The sequence below is a fragment of the Crassostrea angulata genome, chromosome 10 (genome assembly GCF_025612915.1).
Source record: "Crassostrea angulata isolate pt1a10 chromosome 10, ASM2561291v2, whole genome shotgun sequence".
NCBI lineage: Eukaryota > Metazoa > Mollusca > Bivalvia > Ostreida > Ostreidae > Magallana > Magallana angulata.
In genome coordinates this window covers 21,596,267-21,617,728 of record NC_069120.1, presented here as the reverse complement: position 1 = coordinate 21,617,728, position 21,462 = coordinate 21,596,267, and the positions used below count along the sequence as shown (strand labels likewise).

General features: G+C 32.0%; 1 protein-coding gene across 3 annotated transcripts in view; it reads right to left on the bottom strand.

The window, feature by feature from the left end:
• The window catches only part of LOC128167671 (beta-1,4-galactosyltransferase 4-like), a 29,579-nt gene extending 11,005 nt beyond the window's left edge, over window positions 1–18,574 (bottom strand). Inside the window, exons 1-4 of one of the 3 annotated variants that reach the window (XM_052833517.1) lie at window positions 18,475–18,574; window positions 18,163–18,272; window positions 10,173–10,338; window positions 788–958 (exon numbers count right to left, since the gene is read on the bottom strand). In XM_052833517.1, the coding sequence (XP_052689477.1) occupies window positions 788–958; window positions 10,173–10,287 (286 nt within the window). In that variant the 5' untranslated portion in view covers window positions 10,288–10,338; window positions 18,163–18,272; window positions 18,475–18,574. Of the gene's footprint in view, window positions 1–787; window positions 959–10,172; window positions 10,339–18,162; window positions 18,406–18,474 lie in introns of those variants that run through there. The other 2 variants (XM_052833520.1, XM_052833519.1) reach the window with 2 other exon arrangements.
• Between the last annotated feature and the right edge of the window lie 2,888 nt (window positions 18,575–21,462).

The window sequence follows — 21,462 nt, the reverse complement described above, 5'->3', positions numbered from 1 at the left end:
AAAAATTTCACAATTTTGGTAGAGGGCCTCATGGACATCATAACCATGCATTCAGTTTTTTCCTTACATGTGTGGAAGTCGAGAAGAAGATTTTTGAAAATTTGGCTTTTTTTGCATATTTGGCCCCGCCCGTGGCACCCCAGGGGTGGTAGAGCCATAAATTTCACAATTTAGATTCTTCTTACCATAGAGATGCTTCACACCAAAAATGGTAACGATTGGCCTGGTAATTTTTAAGAAGAAGTTAAAAATGTAAAATTGTTAACGCACGACGCACGACGACGGACGAAGACCAATTGCAATAGGTCACCTGAGTGACTCAGGTGACCTAAAAATACTGTATTTATTGTTAACCAATTACGTTCAACAGACTGTTCAATTTTCTCAAAAACTAAGGAACGGGTTTAGGAGGAAGCAAGTCAATGTATATAATATATATAATTCTCTCTCTTTCTCTCTCTCTCAAAATAAAAAAAAAATGTTTGATGTTAGTTGATAGCTAAATAACACTTAGTTGACAATGATGCAAGGTATGTGTAATTCTGCGCTCGCCACAACGGTTGCGCCATAAAACATAGTATGTATGTGATATATTTGATATAGTATTCGCAAGATGCAATTGCAATTTATCAATTTTATGTCGTTGGAACGACAAAATACATACTACAAATGATCTTATGTGTTTCTAGTTCAATAACAGCCTTTTTCTGGCATCATTATATAATATTGACTGAATATTTGTTCTGTTGAAGTTGTGTCTCAAGACATTATTAGATAACTTAGTTACTGAAGTATGAAGTTGACAGAGTATACGTCTTATTTCCCTCTTCCGTCTCGACAGACTCTGGATGGGTGTAGTTTTTATTTCTGTCGTCCGTCTTTGCATCACGTTCTAAGTAAATGTACGTCCTGTTTCTCTGTTCCGCCGTTGCAGACTTTCGATTAACAATGCTGTTGTCTTTGTATTGATAAAAAAAAAATGTATAGAGCTGACATAAATTCATAAAAGTTTTTGGTCGCAATATTAGTTTCGGTCGATTCTCAACTGCTACTACGGTATATACCGGTCGAGACCGATCGTAAAAATGTTTGATGGTAGAGCGACGATTCGCCAACTAAGAAATGGATGAATTCAAACTTTACAAGATATCGGTGTTCCTAGAAATAAATGTGACGGCTCTGCAACGTTCGATACCAGGTCAAACTATGACCTTTTTTGCCACTGTTGGGCAATAGTAATGCAATTTACAATTTATGTCCACCCACCTTACCCCAAGAATGCATGATACGCAATTTGAATAGAACTGACCATGTAGTTTTAAAGAAGTTTAAAATGTTTTGTTAAGATTGTTAAAGTGCAAGGCACGACGACAGACGAGGACGAAGAAAACCTCAGCTGCAATAGATAGATCACCTGAGTGACTCTCGTGACCTAAAAACTAAACATGTGGTCCTACAAAGGAAATTATGATTCTTCCCCCAATTCATTTTGACATCTCTTTAATAACAAAAGGTAAGTTGTGATCCTATAGTCTGTTATTTGGTGGATCTTTTGTTAGTTTTATCTTACTGGGCCCGGTTTTTCGAAAGGTGGTTAACTCTAACACCATGTTAACTGTGCATTAAACTTAGTGTTAAAGTAAACGAAATGGTTAAGTGTTTTTCGAAAATGTGTTAGGGTTTAACCATGTGTTAACTCTGTGTTAACTTTAATCCAACCCCAGTGCATTGGTTAAGATTTAACACAGTGATTAAATATGGCCGCTAGTGTATTTATTTGCCACTTTAACTCAAAAAATTGGTATAAGAAGCATTTTCCAGAGATTTTAAAGTTTAAAAAATCTTACATATGAATAAGATACGGAAAAGCAACTGGCTTGACATGAAAAGTTGCAGTATCTGTGTGATATAATTACATGTATGGAAGAAGAATTTTGCACATGGTTCATACCCCCTATGTTGAGGGATCCCTTCATTGGAGGAGGCTGCATTGTTGACAGCAGTAAAAGGTACTTTTTTCTTTATTTGACCTTCACATTGATTATATTGCTGTTGTCACATAAGACATTTAACAAAAATTTCCAAAATTATTAGGTAAATGGGTACTATAAGTACAAAAACATTGTACGATTTTTTCCTTGAATTTTTAAAACATTAATGAGAAAGCAATTATCAGCTCCTTGATAAATAAATATTAAGTGAACATGTTAGTATAATTTGTTTTTAAATGTTGTTACGGCATTTTAAGACTTATCTTCCTTTTGACAAAATGCAAGTGGTGTATCAAAATTATTTCTAAAACGTCTAAATAAATGTTATGCACAGTCAAGCAATGAAAAGATACTAAAATTATAACTAATTGAAGCAATAGTGGTATGATTTTTATGTACATGTTATTTATATCATATCTTCCTTTTTTAAATTACTTTTTTAAAGAATAACTGCATTTTAAACTTTTGAAGCATTTAGTTTTTAAAGCTCCATATAGTTATATTGATTTAATTAAATTAGTGATATTTAAATTTGACCTTATTTATTTCTTTTTACTGGGCAGATCCCAATCATGATGCACATATTTTTTGAAGTGTATCTATTTCAAATGTATTTTACATTATTAATAAATGCATTTCTGACATGTTTTAAGTATATATCTTTATGATTTAAAAAAATCTGTTGTTATGTATTTTATATACATTTTAAAAATTATTTATTTAAAGATTTGGAAGAAGGAGAACATGGAATAATCTGCTGGGTGACACTTGTTACCTAATTTTCCCAAAGCCATGTCCCACTATGAGGCCCACAAACTACAGCCAAGAAGAAATTTAATCAAACATGCATACCAAGATCAGAAGTGAAATTGAGAGGTTCTTTTGATTGCATAAGGTGTGATTCTTATGGTGGCATATCTTTGCCCCTTTTGTGCAAGTTATGTTTCTATCAAATATGTCGACATGGAAGATGAATATGTTGACATGCAAGATAGTTATGTCAACATGCAACATAACTATGTCGACATGCAAGAAAATTGCTATCAAATAAGAATCATGAAAATTTTCAAATAATCTCAAAAATCGCTCACATGTGACATCCAGGATGCGATATGCTACTTATTTATGTCGACATGCAACTAATTTATGTTAACATGCGAGATAAATATGTTGCGTGCAACTTATTTATGTCAACATGCAACTTAGTTATGTTGACATGGAAGATAAATATGTCGACATGCAACTTGTTTATGTAGACATGCAACTTATTTATGTTAACATGCAACATATATCACAGGATGAACCTCTGCCATTCAGTTTACTGAAATGTGACTGAACGGTTCATTCAGTCATTCAGTCACCTTTCCAGAGCTTTCAGTTAACATTCAGTTGACTGAATAGCAGTGGTTCATCCTGCGATAGTTATGTTAACATGCAAGATTGATATATATTGACATGTACCATATTTATGTCAACATGCAACTTATAAGTTGCATGTTAACATATTTATCGCATGTCAACATAAGTAAGTTGCATTTTTACATAAATAAGTTGCATGTCAACATATTCATCACGCATGTTAACTTAAATAAGTTGCATGTCGACATAAATAAGTAGCACCTAGCAAATTGGATGTCACACGTGGGCGATATTTGACATTTTTGGGTATTTTTTATAATTCTCATTTGATTGCAATTTTCTTGCAGTTCAACATAGTTATGTTGCATGTTGACATTACTATCTTGCATGTCGACATATTTGAAAGAAAGAAAACTTACACATAAGGGGCAGAGATATGCCACCATAGTATGTTCTATTTCTTTTTTTTTCACTGAAGGTTGGGTATTTTCAGTTGAAGTGATAATATTTCAATTATCATGGTATTTCACAAACAATTTATAACAGAGCATGTATATGCTTTAAGACTAAATATTTTAACATTAACTGGCAATTTCAAGGGAAGTATTATTACATTTACTGTACTCTCAATCAACAAACCTGATTACTCTCAATAACTGAATTATAAAGAGTTTAATGTCACCTAGCTGGATGTGAACTGCTTTGCCAAACCAAAATCATTATCTTTACATGTATATGCATGTAACTCATATTAGACTCATATGCATACAACAGGGTACATACATGTACATGTATAAATAAATCAGTACATGTTTTTCTGTAGTGTCCATTTTAAACAAACTTTGCAATCAGAACTGTTTAAAATTTAAGGTGAATATGAAGTTTAGTCCCAAAATATGACTATATTTGTCTTTATTTCACAATTGTTGTCTTAAAAATGTATACATTTTATCCTTTTTGATTTACAGATTCGCATGATACTTATTAACTGCCTGCATTGTTTATTTGAAGAGGACTTGGAGAGACTGAGAAAGATGAGTATTTGACAACAACCAACCTCTAAGCCTCAAACACCATGCACCAAGAGAAGGAGAACAACTATTGAGACTTTTAATCTAATGTCTACAGCCTAATTTATAATACACAATAGCCAAAAAAAATAAATTGAATTTCTCTCTCTCTCTCTCTCTCTCTCTCTCTCTCTCTCTCTCTCTCTCTCTCTCTCTCTCTCTCTCTCTGCTATTAACATTATGAAATTGTTTAAAGTACCATAAACTGGAAATGATAATTATTAAAATATGTAAAACAATACGAATGTAAACCTTTGCATTCTCTCTCTCTCTTTCTCTCTCTCTTTCTTTCAAATTAAGTTTACATGAAGACAAATGCAGTTATCATTGAAAACAAAATGTAAAAAAAAAATCCAAGTTTTTAGCTCTTTCCTGTCCAAAGGTGAAATTTTACACATATATTTTACATAGTTGAAAATCACTCATTCCTTCCAATTGTCTCAATTTAAATTACATGTAGGATATGAAAATGTACATTTTACATAAATTAAAATAACATCTGCTATAATAACTACTTTTGAAATGAACAAGAAGCAACCATATTTTGATCTTTGTACTGTATTTTTGCATTAAATAGGAAAACATGTAAAATTTGAACATTTTTCTTGGATTTCTTATCCATCTCCAGCTACCCGGGTGTGTTTGAATTTTATTTTAATTAAAGGCAGGCATCACACTGGTACGTCTTATTTTTTTTAATCATGGTTGAAAAAGAAGTAGAATTAGAAACCAGAACAAATAAGAATTTTATTAGATATGATTGTTAAGCTTGCTTTTTAATAAATTTGAACAAGAAATCACATGCAGGACGGCATGTATGTTTGTCTTTAAAATACTACAATTCATCAAATTTTCAAAATTGGTCAATTTTTAGTGTCGGTGATACATTTTTATATGTGTGAGAATTGACACTAGGAAATTGCCACAAGTTTCATAATATTAGGTGAAAGATTTAAAATAACTGCTTTTTATGAAAATCAATACATAGGAGGAGGGTATGCCTGCAAGGGTATTTTTAAGTGATGTGGTGCTTTTTGTTGATAATATCATGTAGATACTGTACGTGCAGTATTGAATAAGGTTTCCTATTAAAAGAGGTTGAACAATTGACCTCTTAAAGATTAAGTTAAAATGTTTGCTGAAGAAGAACCATATGAATCTATGTTAAAAAGAGTAAAGTGGAAATGGTGGGTTCACTTAAATGACCACATATTTCTCAAACCTCATTGAAATTGGCAATATACGGTATACTTTTTCTCAAAATTGCATAAGCTTTCTTATTCCAAGACACAATGTCTTTTTATAGAATGTTAGTGTAAGTTAAACCCTATAAATTAATTAGAAAATTTGTTGACCCTTTGAACTGTATTTCATGATACATGTACCTAATTAATTTACACGCTGAAAGGAATTTATAATGGTATTTTGAAGCTATTACATTGTACTTTAACGGTGGTATATAGACAACAAGAAAATAAAGGATTGGGTAAATTGCATACTATATAGGACGTAACCCTGGAAATGATATAGATGTTCAACATTTAATTATATTAATAATATTTCACTAAATTCAAACTTATTGAAATTCGTAATCAAAATCTTCTTTTTTCTTCATATATAGAAAGAAGAAATGAATTATGGGTAACCAAGTGATTACCAAGTGGTTAACTCAGTTAACACAGTGTTAGCTAACCAATGTGTTTAAATGCTTTTGATCAACAGAATTTAACCACTGCGTTAGCTAATCACTTGATTAGGATTTAACACGTCGTTATTCTTAACACAGTGTTGAATTTAACCACATTTCGAAAAACCGGGCCCTGATGTCAAGTCAAGTCGTAAACAGACCAGCTCGTACATAGGTTATCTTGTATACAAAAAAGTCCATTCGTATACAAATCCGAAAAGTCAAGTCGTCTCAAAAGATTCACTCGAACACAAGGCTTAAACAAGTGTATATTTTGTGAAAAATTTGAAAGCAGACGAAAGTATACCCAAACTTTTCCTAATCATATATATACATGTACATGAAATCTATGCAATGCAATTATATTGTGGTTAACAGTCTGGGTGGACTCCGAAAACGGAGTAAACGGAAGGGATTTCTCAAAAGTAAAAATACTCCGAATTAGGAGTTCTACGCATGCGCAGTTAATCAAAATATTACATTTTTACGTGAAAACAGGGCACTCAGGATAATTGATCGTGCAAGGCGAATTATTCATATGCAGGTCTGAAAATACGTTTAAATGCTTTATAAGACATGTTTCAACAGAATGTATTTGGCAAAAATATACGTTCGTTGGGCAAATCAAATTTTATTTGCTGTCAAAGTTGGTCAATTTTGTTTCCAATGACGATGTCAATAAAAGTGAATAAATTAATGTTTTCCCGTGATTTAACTATCATTGAAGATTATTTATGTGCTAGGGTGTGAAATAAACTATTACTGTGAGTTTTATATCCCGTTTGTAGTCATTACACCGGGTTTTTTTATCACGCGATGACTCGCCCAGTCGGCACTTCTTAAAACCTTGTATACATCATAATTAATCGTATTTTTAAAAAAAAATCAACTATATTAAAGGCTTGAATACTTAAATGAGTGCAACATTTAAATTTCATCTCCATACTTCCAAGTTTTAATTTGAAGTCTGATTTTCTCATCTTATAAGTCCTGGTCGTCCACGTGTGAGTTTAAATTTTTGTATGTTTTTTTCCTGTTGTTTACCGAAACATTTCCACATTTCTTTTGAGGTATAATTTTAAAATTAACCAATTCTGAGTCGTTTCCATTTTTTCACACTTCTGAACGATTTTAATCTATTTTTCAATCACGTTTTTTATGGGAAAGGGAGGCAACTCTCCAATTATTTACATTAGCTACAAAACGGAAGTTGAGAAAATTGCAATGCATGACGGTGCCAAATACTCCGTTTTTGGAGTCCGCCCAGACTGGTTAAAGTTTGTAGAAACAAAATTTAAGCAAGCTCCTTTTTTACAAAAGCTGTAATTCAGAATGAGATACCCTTCTAGAATTAAGTTTTATTATCATCTAAAAATAAATTAATATGTTAATGACAGAGATTTGATCTAAACATCCAGTTTTGTTTTTTCCAATATTGTTTAGTTTTGAGTCATCAATCCAACAGCAGATAATTGATACCAAATTAATGTAGTATAAAACGCATATTATTGAATGTCTGTTGTCTCAGCAAATGAATTAGTAAAGTGCAAAAAAATCCGGATTTTATTTTCTAGACCTTATGCAGGCATAATATTTAAAGCAGATAATTTCTTTTAAACATTTTCACATAGACAAATGAATAGGATGCTTTTAGAATTATTCCCCTTGTATCTATGTGATGTCACGTGATGACGCTTTCAGCAGACGATAAGTTTCCGGGCTTCAGTGATGTCAGAAATTGACAACAAAAAACGTCTTCTTAATCTTTATGAAAGCGGAATCACTTCGGCACAAAAACTGTGTGAAATAACAAACATACCAAGGACTACAGTGTATGACAATTTGAAAAGATTTCGTGAAGTGAAGTCCGAGATAAGGTGTCCGGGATCTGGCAGGAAGAAAATTTTTGACGTGAATGACAACAGACAGGCTGCACAACTTGCTGCTTCTCATCTGCAATGGTCAGCACAGCAAATTCCCAATGAATGTGCAAGAAGAGGATCAGCGTTAGTGTCAAAATGGACTATAGGCCGGACTCTGGCTCGCAGTAATTATTTTAAATCTGTGCCGCAAAAGGTGCCACTAATGACCGCAGAGCACATCGTAAAAGAGAGGCATGGTGTATCGCTCATCAGATTTACAATTTTGATAATGTGATTTTTACGGACGAAAATCGATTTCAGTTCTACAGATGTACTCGGAAAAGATGGGCAGAATTTGGACATTGTCAAAAAATGGTGCCGAAATTCTAACCAGCTGTTACTGTGTGGGGTGGAATAAGCAAGTTGGGTATTACTCCACTTGTTTCTGTGAATGGAAATATATCCGCAATCAATTTAGGGGAGGGATTATTGTTGTCTAATATTGTGACAAACGAATTACCGTATGTTTTACAACAGGACAACGCTAGACCGCACACTGCAGCCTATATCCTTGACTGGTTCACACAGAATCACGTGACCGTAATGGAATGGCCTGCTGCTTCCCCGGATTTCAATCCGATAGAAAATGTTTGGCAGATCATGAAAGATAGTGTGGAAAAAATTCAGCCAGAAAATATCAAGGACTGGAAAGTTACAATCATGGAAACGTGGATGGGTCTGGATCAGAACTATATAGACAGTTTGATAGACAGTTTGCAACGACGCATCGCTCAGTGTATAGAGCGACACGGGGGTCTGACTGACTATTGACATCATGCATTTTGAACTAAGTGGTTCTATATTCATTCATTTGTTTCAAAATGATGATAGTTTTGCAAATTAAAAAATAAAACGACTTAAATTGAAATCCGGATTTTTTTGCACTTTACTATACATGTACGTACATGTTAATATATCTACAATATTTTATTTTTAAAATAGTCGATATAAAAATCCTATTATTAATATTATCAATCTATCTTCTCTTTTTACATAAGAGACATAAATAGCATTTAAATATATCTAAAGTAAGAAATATCTCTCTTTTATTACATGACTAATAAAGGATTAAAAAAGAAATTAGTGCAAAATATACTTTGATATTAATAATTATAGAATAAAACTTATTCAAAGGGGCATGGTCACGATTTTGGTCAAAATTTATTTTTCCGATTTTAATATTTAAAATGCCTCAGAAAGGCATTTTTAATAGGCAACCGAAATTTGAGAGATTATTGTTGAGTTATAAGCGAGTTACAGAGCTTCTCTATGTAAACAAAGCGTTTGTTTACATTTTAAACGTTGAAGTAAAAATTTCAGTTTTAAACCTAAAACAAATGCGTTAAACGTAAGGAACTGTTTATCAATGCTTAAATGAAATAAAAAGATAGACAAAAAAGCTGGTAAAAGAATTTTTACTGGTATATTGAACCTAAGTAAACAAAATCAGGGCACGAGCATTGTTTACATGACAAATTGTGAGCCCTGTATTGTTCTTATAACTTTACGAATGACTCTCAAATTTTATTTGATCATTAAAAATGCATTTCCAAAGCATTGTAAATATTAAAAACATAAAAATAGAATTTGGCCAAAATCGTGACCATGCCCTTTAAGAGTGAATATTTGCATATGACTTGACTTTTCAGTTTTGCATACACGTTGACTTTTTGGATACTAAATAAAAAGAGCAGGAAATGGTCTGTGAACGACTTGATTGGACATAAACTTACTTTTTCTCTCCGATATTTGTATCACATGCATTGCTAACAAATCAAATATTTTTTAAAGCATGAATGTATCTCAAAGGTTTAATAACTAATCTCTGTCTAGTTCATATAAGAGTTGGGTACATGTTGAACGTAATGAGAGTAGAACTGAAGAAAAACTATAGTGTTAACTTTAACGAAAAAATGCATCAGTTGATATTTGCTTTTAAATATACTTTCATGTTAAATATTGAAATCTGATTGGGTTAAACGTAGTTTATAATTCGTTCTATTATTTTCAGCGTGAGCAACACACTTGGCATGGCGTAACACAACAAATTGTTACAAGCGCATAAAATCATGTTATATATACAACTTGTTGAATAAGAAGGAGAAAGATAAGATGATTCCAACGTTATCGGTATTATACTTACTGAATGACTGTTGAAAATTGAAGGTGTTTTTTCTATAGTAAAATAGCCATACACAAATAACAAATATTTGAACAGTAATAACGGCGCCGAAGGAGAGCTTGGCAAAAGCTGACATAATATTGCAGGCTCACTGCACATATCACCAATGAAGGTCCTGAAATCTTTTCTAAAAAAAGTAAAACACTGTTATAATTGGCCACACAATTCAAGTCATCAGAAAGAAGCAAGGAAGTGAACAGTGAATTTTGAGTGGATTCGTTATTTACATGTTTTATCTTTACCGTTTATATAATCATGTTAACGTTGTTTAACTAGAGTTGTCAAATTCTTTTAGTTACAAAGTTCAATGTCATGGGCAATCTTTGATCTAAACTCATGAAATATTTATGAAATGAACGATAATTGACTTAAAAGTCGATACTTCCCCTTTATTATAGAATTTAATTTGATTTTTAACTTTAAGACTAAAAACTTTATATAATTTAAATGCACAAAATTAGTCATTTTACTTTTGCATTTATTATAAAAACAAAAACTCCTGAAAATAAATATTTAATTGCTATTCTTATCAGTGCTTAAGGTGGTACTTGTATGGGACACAAATCGATATCAATATGCACGTGGATAAAAGAAAACAGTATTCAAAATACTTTCACCGTTTTAGAAATTTGAATTCCACAATATTTGAGCAAAAATTAAAGTTTAAAAAAAATTGAAAGATAAAAATTATAAAAGACCCAGCAGGATTCAAAATCATGACTTACAGATTCGTAGTTAACGCTCTAAGCATATTGCACTACGCTGTTAGGTAACGGTTTCGTGAAAGAAAAGAATTACGTAACAATATTGAGGTTTCCTATACCACCTTAAAAACATATAGATTTACAAATAGTATAAACACATGGTGAACATCCGACCGAGCTCTAACAGCTGATATGTTCTATATATTTTCATATCCTGATACAAATCACAAAAGTCATCTTGAACAAAGAACGAAACTGTTTTACAGTTTAAATAAATATCTTTCCTATCGAGTCTGGTACATAATTAAACCTATTCCTAGCACACACCCCATAGCCATAAATCACAACAAAACACTATTCATCCTCTAAGGGTCCATGAATAATCTACATGTTAACAATATTTAAATACAATTCTGACTTAAGGTATTTGACTCCTCGCGTTTGATTTCATAAGTAATATTGCGCAGATGATCATAATATTTGAAATGAATATGATTTTTTAAATTTAGTTTTCATAGAAAGATTGATATTTCATAATTACACAACATTCATTAAGAAGATCCATTTGAATTCAAGAAACAAACAATTTTTTTGGCAATCCAATTAAAACTAGACCTTCCATCGGCTCCCCTGTTTTGTAAGAAAATGTTTTTCTTAGAAAAAGATTATTCTCTGCAATGTATTCATTCCTATGGAAAAATTTAACCCCTTCCCATTGTCGCAACATATCGAAAACCGTGGAGCGGATGGAGGCTCTAATTTTATTTAGATTGGTTTTTTGGGGAAACTATTTTTTTGTGCAGAAGGTTTTCAAACGAAAATGACAGAAACAAGTAATTTTATGATTTTTCAATATACTTTTCTTAAATATTAACCATACTTTATTCATTATTCACATTTTTAACATTTGAAACGTTTATAAAATATTCTATAGGTTTTGTTTGCCATGTACAATATTAAATTTAAAGAAAATGATAGACGTTTATAATTAGCATAAAATTATGCAAATAGATATAAAATTTCGGAATTTTTTTAAGTCAAATCTTTCGAGAATTTTACCTTTAAAGCCCTAAATCTAAAATTTGACACCACTGACCCCATGTTTTATTATTTAAAAATGATACTAAATACATATCTAGGCAACCTGGATAACTGGATGAATCTTTGATATTCAAAAAGTGTATTTTTTTAATTCCAAATCAAATTGTAACTATAGACCCCTTCACGATAACTGCGGTACTGCTCTATTGCAGGTCAAAATGATATACTTTGCCAAAATTTCAGTAGGTAGTGATTAAATGACGTAAATGAAACAATTGACGTTACGTCATATTTCACCAAACTATGTCATTTTGCCCTGCAAAGAGCAGTACCGCAGTTACCGTAAAGGGGTTAATTATAGAAATTGTCTATTGTAAGTACAAAAAGGTCATACAAAGTTTATGCAGATTCGTACATATTTTTTTCGTAATCCCTCTATTTAGTGTGACCATTGTGCATTATTAAAAAAAAAATGAAGAAATTAATTTGCTTAATCAAAAATACTGACAACAAATCCCAATCAGCATTAAATTTTATTTTAGATGCAAAAAGGTCAAATTAAATGAGACATAATTCATACGAATAAATAATGACCACCTGTTTTCTTTGTATTTTTAAAATTTGTTTTGTATGGAACGCCATAGCTGCCTTAAGGTCAATTTCCTATTATATGAATTGGTATATCTTTTATATGCAATAGTAATAACATTATATATGCAGTTGAAACATCATTAAATGCAGTGCTAACATCATTATGTACTATATGCATGTTTTGTAGATTTTCGTAAAGCCTTCGATACAGTTATACATGAAGGCATTAAACTTAAACTTTTACAGTTAAATATAAATGGTCTTTTCTTCAATATATTGTGTAATATGTACAGACAAAGCAACAATTATGTAAAAGTAGGTAACAAATTAACTCCCCCATATAGACCAGAAATAGGAGTTCGACAGGGAGATGTCATAAGCCCAAACATTTTAAAGATATTTTTGAATGATTTTTCAAAATTGCTTGATGAAGAAAGTATAAGATCTGTCAACGTATCTGGAAAGAACATTAATTCACTGCTATATGCTGATGACCTAGTATTATTATCAGATGACCAAAAAGGATTGCAAAACAAACTAGATATACTTGAAAAATACTGCAAAGACTGGTGCTTAGAAATTAATACAAGCAAGACTAAAGTTGTCATTTTCAACAAAAGTGGTCACCTTATTAATGAGAAGTTCACTCTTGAAAATTCACACTTAGAATGTGTTAACAAATATAAATATTTAGGTATAATCATGTCCTCATGTGGCTCATTTAAAGAAGCAAGATCTGATCTATATGATAAAGCTCTCAAGGCCTCTTTCAAACTATTTAAAGACCTAAACTCTACCCAACCCCCTATCAAGACATTTTTACATCTCTTTGATCGTATGATTAAACCTATTGCATTATATAGCTGTGAAATTTGGGGAACCCTTACATCACGCATACAACAAAAAGACAAACATTTATATGATACCTTTAAAACTTATGAAATGGAAAACCTAAATATAAAATTTTGTAAATATTTATTAGGAGCTGGAAAAAAGTACAAATATTGCAATTATCTCTGAATTAGGACGATATCCTCTGTATTTTTTATTGATTCAAAGCATCTTATTATACTGGCATAGATAAGAATTATGTGAAGAATCTTCCCTGCTTCACCATGCGTATAAAGAAACTATTAATCTTAGTCTATCCAATGTTAACTCTTGGTACAAAAGCTTAGTTTTTTTAGTAAGAAAATTAGCATTTCACTCTCTATATGTAAAAAGTACAAAACCACATGTTTTAAACAACAAGTAAAGACAAATTTAAGAACACACTTTTTAAATTACTGGGCATAAAATAATACTGGTCAAAGAATTCCTTTAGAAAGAAACAAAAGGACATGTTTATTATGTAACCAAAATTGTGTAGAAGATGAAAGTCACTTTCTTACTGAATGTCCATTATATAAAGAAGAAAGAAATTTATTTTTCCATTATGTCTCAATACTCAACAAAAACGTTATACTTTTAACAAAGAAAGACAAATTTATCTGGTTAATGTCGAATGAAGACAAAACAATACTTACAAAGTTAAGTGAATTTCTGATCAATGCTTTCAAAAAAAGACAGAATACTTTGAGATCTAAATGACCGGTGAATTACTTATACAAATCATGATACTGTCTTTATATTTGTATAAACTACCTTTATGACAATATATTATATGCACACTGTTCATATGTTTTGACATACTGATGTACATTTGCCCGGCTGTTACAAGTTCATGTATGTGTATGGACTATTTTTATATGTAGAATCTCTCTTTTAGGCATTTCTATCTAATATCTGTAATCTTGTATGCCCTCTGGGCCCAAAATTGGAAATAAACTATTATTATCATTATTACTATTATTATTATATACTGTAATTTTCCATTATATCCAGGGATAAAATCTTAATATGAAGTGGTAACATCGGGACGTTATGTCGTAAGATCATTTTGTGCAGTGGTTTATTCATTATATGCTATGAATAAATCTTTATGATATGATAAACTCATTTTACACAGAGCTAAACTCATAATGAACTATTGTTCAATCGCTTTGTTATGTGGTACACTCTTCATGTGCAGTTGCAAAATCCTTTTATGCGGTGCAATTTCTTGACATTAGGTGATAAGTTCATTATAAGCAGTACTAACATCATGTTATGGCGTGTTAAAATCATTATGTACATTTGTATGGAGGTAAAACCTTTGTGTATCGTGGTGAAAGCTTTACATGTAATTGTAAATCCTTTATATCATGAGACAATATTATTAAATGCCGTTGTTGAGTCATTATTTGATGTGATCATTTCATAACATGGAGTGGTAACTTCTTTATATGCAGTCGTAACTCGTTATGATGAGGTTGTAAACTGGTTCTCGCCGAAAAGGTTTAATGGGAAGAGGTCCAGTTTTACATGTATGTTGAAAAAGATGCCGCGTTCATTGTTACAGTGTACATGTCGTATGTTTTGAATTCACGAGAAAGAGAGAGAGAGAGAGAGAGAGAGAGAGAGAGAGAGAGAGAGAGAGAGAGAGAGAGAGAGAGAGAGAGAGTTTGTGTCTCTGTTCTTGATACATCGGTGTGTGATAAATCGAATGAATTTTTAGTAGAGTACGTGTTTAATTTTAAAAGTAAAATAAATTTTAAAAAATGATTGTACTTTGTAGAAATTTAATATCTCCTCTGTTTCTAGATCCGCACTTACAGTTAGGTAGATCACTTTATGTATCTTGATGTTCTGAACCCTCCCCGAAAATTTTTTCTGGATCTGCGCATAAAATGATCTTATAAAAATGATATGAAGATATCTGCAACAGCTTTATGGAAAATAGCAGGAACTGTAACACCTTCTTTGTAGGATTTTAAAAAATACAACAAGAGGCCAATTGGCCATAACTGTCACCTGAGTAGCATATAACCAATACACAAACTTGTCGAGGAGTCTCATATATGCATTTAATTAATTAGGTTTCATTCTGGAGTAGAAAAATTATAAATTTTTAATGACGACCACCTCCCTGCCTGAAATTTTTCAAAAAGAACTGTGAAACCTATAATTTTGGTGAAAATCTTAAAGATCTGGTCTACAGAATCATGAATTCAGTTATCCTTTCAGGTGTGTGGGAGTAAAGAAGATAATTTTTTAACATTATATGTATTAACACCTATACATTTATTCTGGCCCTGTCCTAGAGTCAAAACCCATACTCAAGGTGACATGAAATATAAAATTTTAGCAGAAGACTTCCTGGTAAACATGATTATGAAGTCAGTTTTTTATACAGATGTGTGAGAATAGAGAAGAAAATTTTTAAACATTATTTGCATTAACACTATATCCCCCCCCCCCTCATATCCTGAACCCCTGACCCAGGGGCCATGAATTTCACAATTTAGGTAAAGTAGTTAGTGGACATCATACCCGTGTATTCAGTTTTTTGCCCACATGTATGGGGGTAGAGAAGAAAATCCTTTAAGATTTAAAGCATTTTTACAATATGGCCATATTGGGCCCACCCTAAAGCCTGAACCCCTAATAAAGGGGTCATAATTTTCACAATTTTGGTAGAGGGCTTCATGGACATTATAACCAGGCATTTAATTTTTAGCAAATATATATGGGAGTAGAGAAGAAGATTTTCTAAGATAATACATTTTAACTATATGGCCATATTGCCCCCACCATAGAGCTTGAAACCCTGACCCAGAGATCATGAATTTCACAATTTCGGTGAAGGGCCTCATGGACATCATAGTCATGCATTTAGTTTTTAACAAATATACATGTATTTGGGAGTAGAGAAGAAGATTTTCCAAGATTTAATACATTTTTACTATATGGCCATATTGGGCCCCACCCTAGAGCTTGAACCCCTGACCCAGGGGTCTTGAATTTCACAATTTTGATGGAGGGCCTCATGGACATCATAATTATGCATTTAGTTTTTTTAACAAATAGATATGGGAGTAGAGAAGAAGATTTTCTAAGATTTAATACATTTTAACTATATGACCATATTGGCCCCACCATAAAGCCTGAACCCCTGAATCATGTATTTCACAATTTTGGTGGAGAGCCTCATGAACATCATAGTCATGCATTTAGTTTTAAACAAATATATAAGGGAGTAGAGAAGAAAATTTTCTAAGATTTTATACATTTTTACTATATGGCCATATTGGCCCCACCCTAGAGCTTGAAACCCTGACCCAGGGGTCATGAATTTCACAATTTTGGTAGAGGGCCTCATGGACATCATAATTATGCATCTAGTTTTTAACAAATATATATGGGAGTAGAGAAGAAGATTTTCTAAGATTTAATACATTTTAACTATATGGCCATACTGGCCTTGTTGTTTTTAAGAAGAAGTTAAAAATGTAAAATTGTAAACGCACGACGCACATCGCACGACGACGGACGAAAACGGATAGCAATAGGTCACCTAGGTTTACTCAGGTGACCTAAAAATATATGCCCGGTGAGCTTAAATTTTATACAGAGGATGAAACAACCTCCGAATTTAAAAAACGGTGTTTTAATTTTTTTTCACATTATATAAAGGATTTACAATTGCATGTGAAGCTTTCACCACGATACATAAAGGTTTTACCACCATACAAATATACATAATGATTTTAACACGCCATAACATGATGTTATTACTGCATATAATGAACTTATCACCTAATGTCAAGAAGTTGCACTGCATAAAAGGATTTTGCAACTGCACATGAAGAGTGTACCACATAACATAGCGATTGAACAATAGTTCATTATGAGTTTAGCTCTGTATGAAATGAGTTTATCATATCATATAAAGATTTATTCATAGCATATAATGAATAAACCACTTCACATAATGATCTTACGACATAACGTACTAATGTTACCACTTCATATAAAGATTTTATTCCTGGATATGATGGAGAAATTACAGGATATAATGATGTTAGCACTGTATTTCATGATGTTTCAACTGCATATAATGTTATTACTATTGCATATAAAAGATATACCAATTTAAATAATAAGAAATTGACCTTAAGGCAGCTATGGCGTTCCATAGTTTTGTCTGCAGATTGTAATGATATGCTTTTCAGGAATTTCTTTACACAACAACATTGAGGAGTGGGATACCTTTGAATAATTTTGAAGATTCTTAAATTAAGAAATGCTCTGCGTGGTTTTTACAAAGCGCATTTCTTGCTTATGCATTTTCATATCTTTGGCCTTTGTACAATATATGATTTTGAAAATGACATCTTATTTAAGCTAGCTATACAAAAGAAACGGTTTCAAAAAAATGAGGAGTCAACTTCTTGATTAAATAAGCAATGAAGATTTTGCGGCACTATTCAAATTTTTATTTTTGTATTTACATATTAATTAACAACTTCCATAAACTTCTTTAACCTTTGAACAATATATAGAAGATAACTATTGATTAAACTACTTTCAGCAAAAATACAAAATGGCTGACATTTTTTGTTGTTGTTAATCTGGCTGATATTTGTCTGCTCTGAACTCAAACTTAAAATTTGTGATTTACAATTGAAAGTTAATTTGCATTAATGATAGCAAGGGTCATTTCTCAATGAATAGTATATATACATATTTCTTACCTTATTTGGAAGACATTGAACCAAGATGGCGATTATTGCGTCCTTATCCTAATATCAAGCACATAGAAACAGGTGCATGTCACACGAATGGGCAAACAACTTGTATTTCCCTAAAACATTTTACTTCGTAAATCAAATAACACTTTACTTATTTATTACATAAGCACACTACAAAGGTAGGCAACTTTGCTAATCATTCCTTTAAAATAATGTTCGTTAACTATATAATAACTAAACTATAATTAATATTGCTAAACAGATTTCTATAAAAACCACCGTATCAGTCGCATGTTTGGTCAAACCAAATCTTACCTTAGATTTCCTGTTAGATCTTTAAAAACATTTTTGAAAGCTCCTAAATGCAAAAAGCACACACTGCATTTACAGGACTGTTGATAAGAGATAAAAAAAACTGCACGCCCCCAGCGCTATCAATGGGAGTTCAATCAAAAAAAACGACACAAGACTAAACGTCATCTGCAAAGGTTTGATGGGGTCGTTTACATGCATATAGTGCAATGCAAAGTGTGTCACGGATAAGGTAAATTAAGGAATTTTTAGGGAACATGCTAAATTTTGAATGAGTGTGTTTAGAAGCATCAAGTATAATCGAAATTTAGAAATGCCTTATATGTCAATTATTGTGCCTGAGATGGTTTTGATGTCAAATATATATTCTATAATTGTCAGAACCGTTGAGGTCCAAAGTAACAGATCACAGCTGCAACAGTTTGTGCGCTACAAATGATATAAACCTCTTCGCTCCTACCTTTTCGGACACCTGAGTTTTAGGCTCAAGTTATTTTTAATGGTCACTTTTGTCGGACATTCGTCAGTTTGTGTGTTAGCCTGTCTGTCTGTCGGTCCGTCGGCAAACGTTTCACATTTTTGTTATCTTTATAAGAACAATTGGGCCAATTTAAATAAAATTTAGACTTGAAACAAAACATTTATGATGTAAAAGAAATTCAAATTTGTTAATATGGAGGGCCACACCTTTTTTCAAGGGAAATAATTAGGAATTGTTGAAAAATTGTTGATGTTTTTGAAATACCTTTGTTTAAAGATATTTTCGCCAGCAAATGTATGACTAAAACATTTACAGGTAGTGAAGATTAAAGTTTGTTTAAACATGATCAATGAGGAAAGGTGTTGGGCCACAATGGAGATTTGATAATTAATATAGGAATTAATAGAAAAAAATCGTTAAAAATTTGTTCTCAAAAAGGATTTGGCCAAAAGCTGTAACATTGTGTAAAAATACCCTTAAGTAGTGTTGTTTGCCAAAATTTTGATCCTTTTGGGATAAGGCAGGGGAAATATGAGAATCGATTTTTTCATAGGAAAATGTAGAAAAATCTTTAAAAACCTTCTATTCAAAAAGCCCAATTGCCTTGAAAAGCTGTAACTTTAACTAGAAACGAGCACGATGCAAAGCAACGACTAGGTCTTCTGTCGCAGCTAGGTAATACTTAATTGATATCTGACCATTATACAATGTTAGATGTATATACCCTTAATATAAAAGACAAATAAATGTACTTACGACATACACAAAAGTTTGTTTCGTGATGATTTCTTTATGGAATACGATTGCACTCGAGTCATATATAATAGAGTTGATTGATGTACTATCGGTATATTGTGTTATTATATTCCTAATAATGCATAAAGCCTTCTAAGCTGATACACGTATTTTAGTCTCTACGATTGGATGAAAATATCTTGGGCATATGACTCTAGGCTCTAAGGGCTTGGTAAGTCATTTTTTATCAATTGTTCGGGGATTGTCTGGTACTAATATGTAAAATTTGTATTAATTGTGTTTGTTCGCGTAACTATCTTGTAAACTCTTCAGCTTGGCATGGTCGGAAGTGTGATTTATCGTGTTCATCGTATTTCATGTGTAAACAGATCGGTACCAATTCGTTTATTTCTAAAACAGTATCACTTGATTGGATCTAAATCACAGTTGTTGTTATGTCTTTTTCCTATAATACCGTAGTATTGATTACCTGCTGTTTTCTAATTACTATTTGAACCATTTTATTAATTCAACTTCCTATAATGAAACAATTCAAGATGTCTTCGTTACTGTAAAACAGTGAAGCGTTTCAACATCTACAAGCACATGTACTATCGTCTGGGCGACAACCTATACACAGCTAGCGACTCCACCATCGATCATTTACCTAAGTCTTGGTATGCATTCTAATATATATAGAGAGAGGCACAGTTTTGAAACAAACAACTAAAACAAAGTCAAATAGGTTCATTTTTATCAAATGAAAATGTACATATCAATAGAAGATTCGGGAATTTTATGTTCAATCATCTTCACGCGCTGCATGCATCAGTTAGCGCAGCCCTTTCATAACTGCTTAAACGTAAAAATCCCACGAAACTGGGCCAAAAAAAACCAAATTCACAGGTTCTGCAAAAACTTACTATATATTACAAAACCATCAAATTCGATACTGCGGATGGAAAATTAGTTTCTTAACAACTTTGCTCTAATAATGCATTAGAAATTTCTATCCCTTTACAAGTAATTGACAAACAAAGTTTTGAAGCCTCTAACCCCCTAAAAATAGGGACCAGCCCCTTTTTCTTCATACCGAATGAAAGGTCTCGGTGAGATCGATAGCTTTTAAAATACATCTTATACCAAACTGTTATTAGGTTGAAAACTAAAAACGAAAAAAACATTTTTTGTGCATTTTCAAATCTATATTGCAACACCTATACCGCCTCCTTTTATTTATTAAAATGTCCTAGACATTTTTGAGAATCAAATATTTGCATTGTGTTCGGAAATAATGTTAATCAATCTAAAACTAGCGCAATTTTTGGGCACCATAAGTTGCAGTTTTTTAGTATAGGAGGCACTGTAGCTCCTAGGTCGTCCATTCGAATTTTTTCAGACCGGGAGCTTCTTACCTGCAGTTACTTCAAAACCAGCCAATCTTTAAGACTGTCAGTCACTGTTAAAACTAAACCAATCTGACAAAAAGGGTCGTTCAAAATCGGACTGGACCTTCATAAAGTGAAATATGGAACGTATTTATCGCGGAGCATGTTATCAGACCAGAAAATTTCAAAAGAATCAGTGAACAGATGCACAAGATATTAATGGTTAAAGTTGGCGTATACACTAGGCAAAATTGCTAACGCACCACTTGCTATTTCTTTGATAGTTTTAGATCTGAACGCAAAAAAGATTGAGTATATTATTTTAACAGTTTATAATAATACAGAAGATGAAACATTCTTTGTTACAAACTTATTGACCCGTTGCTT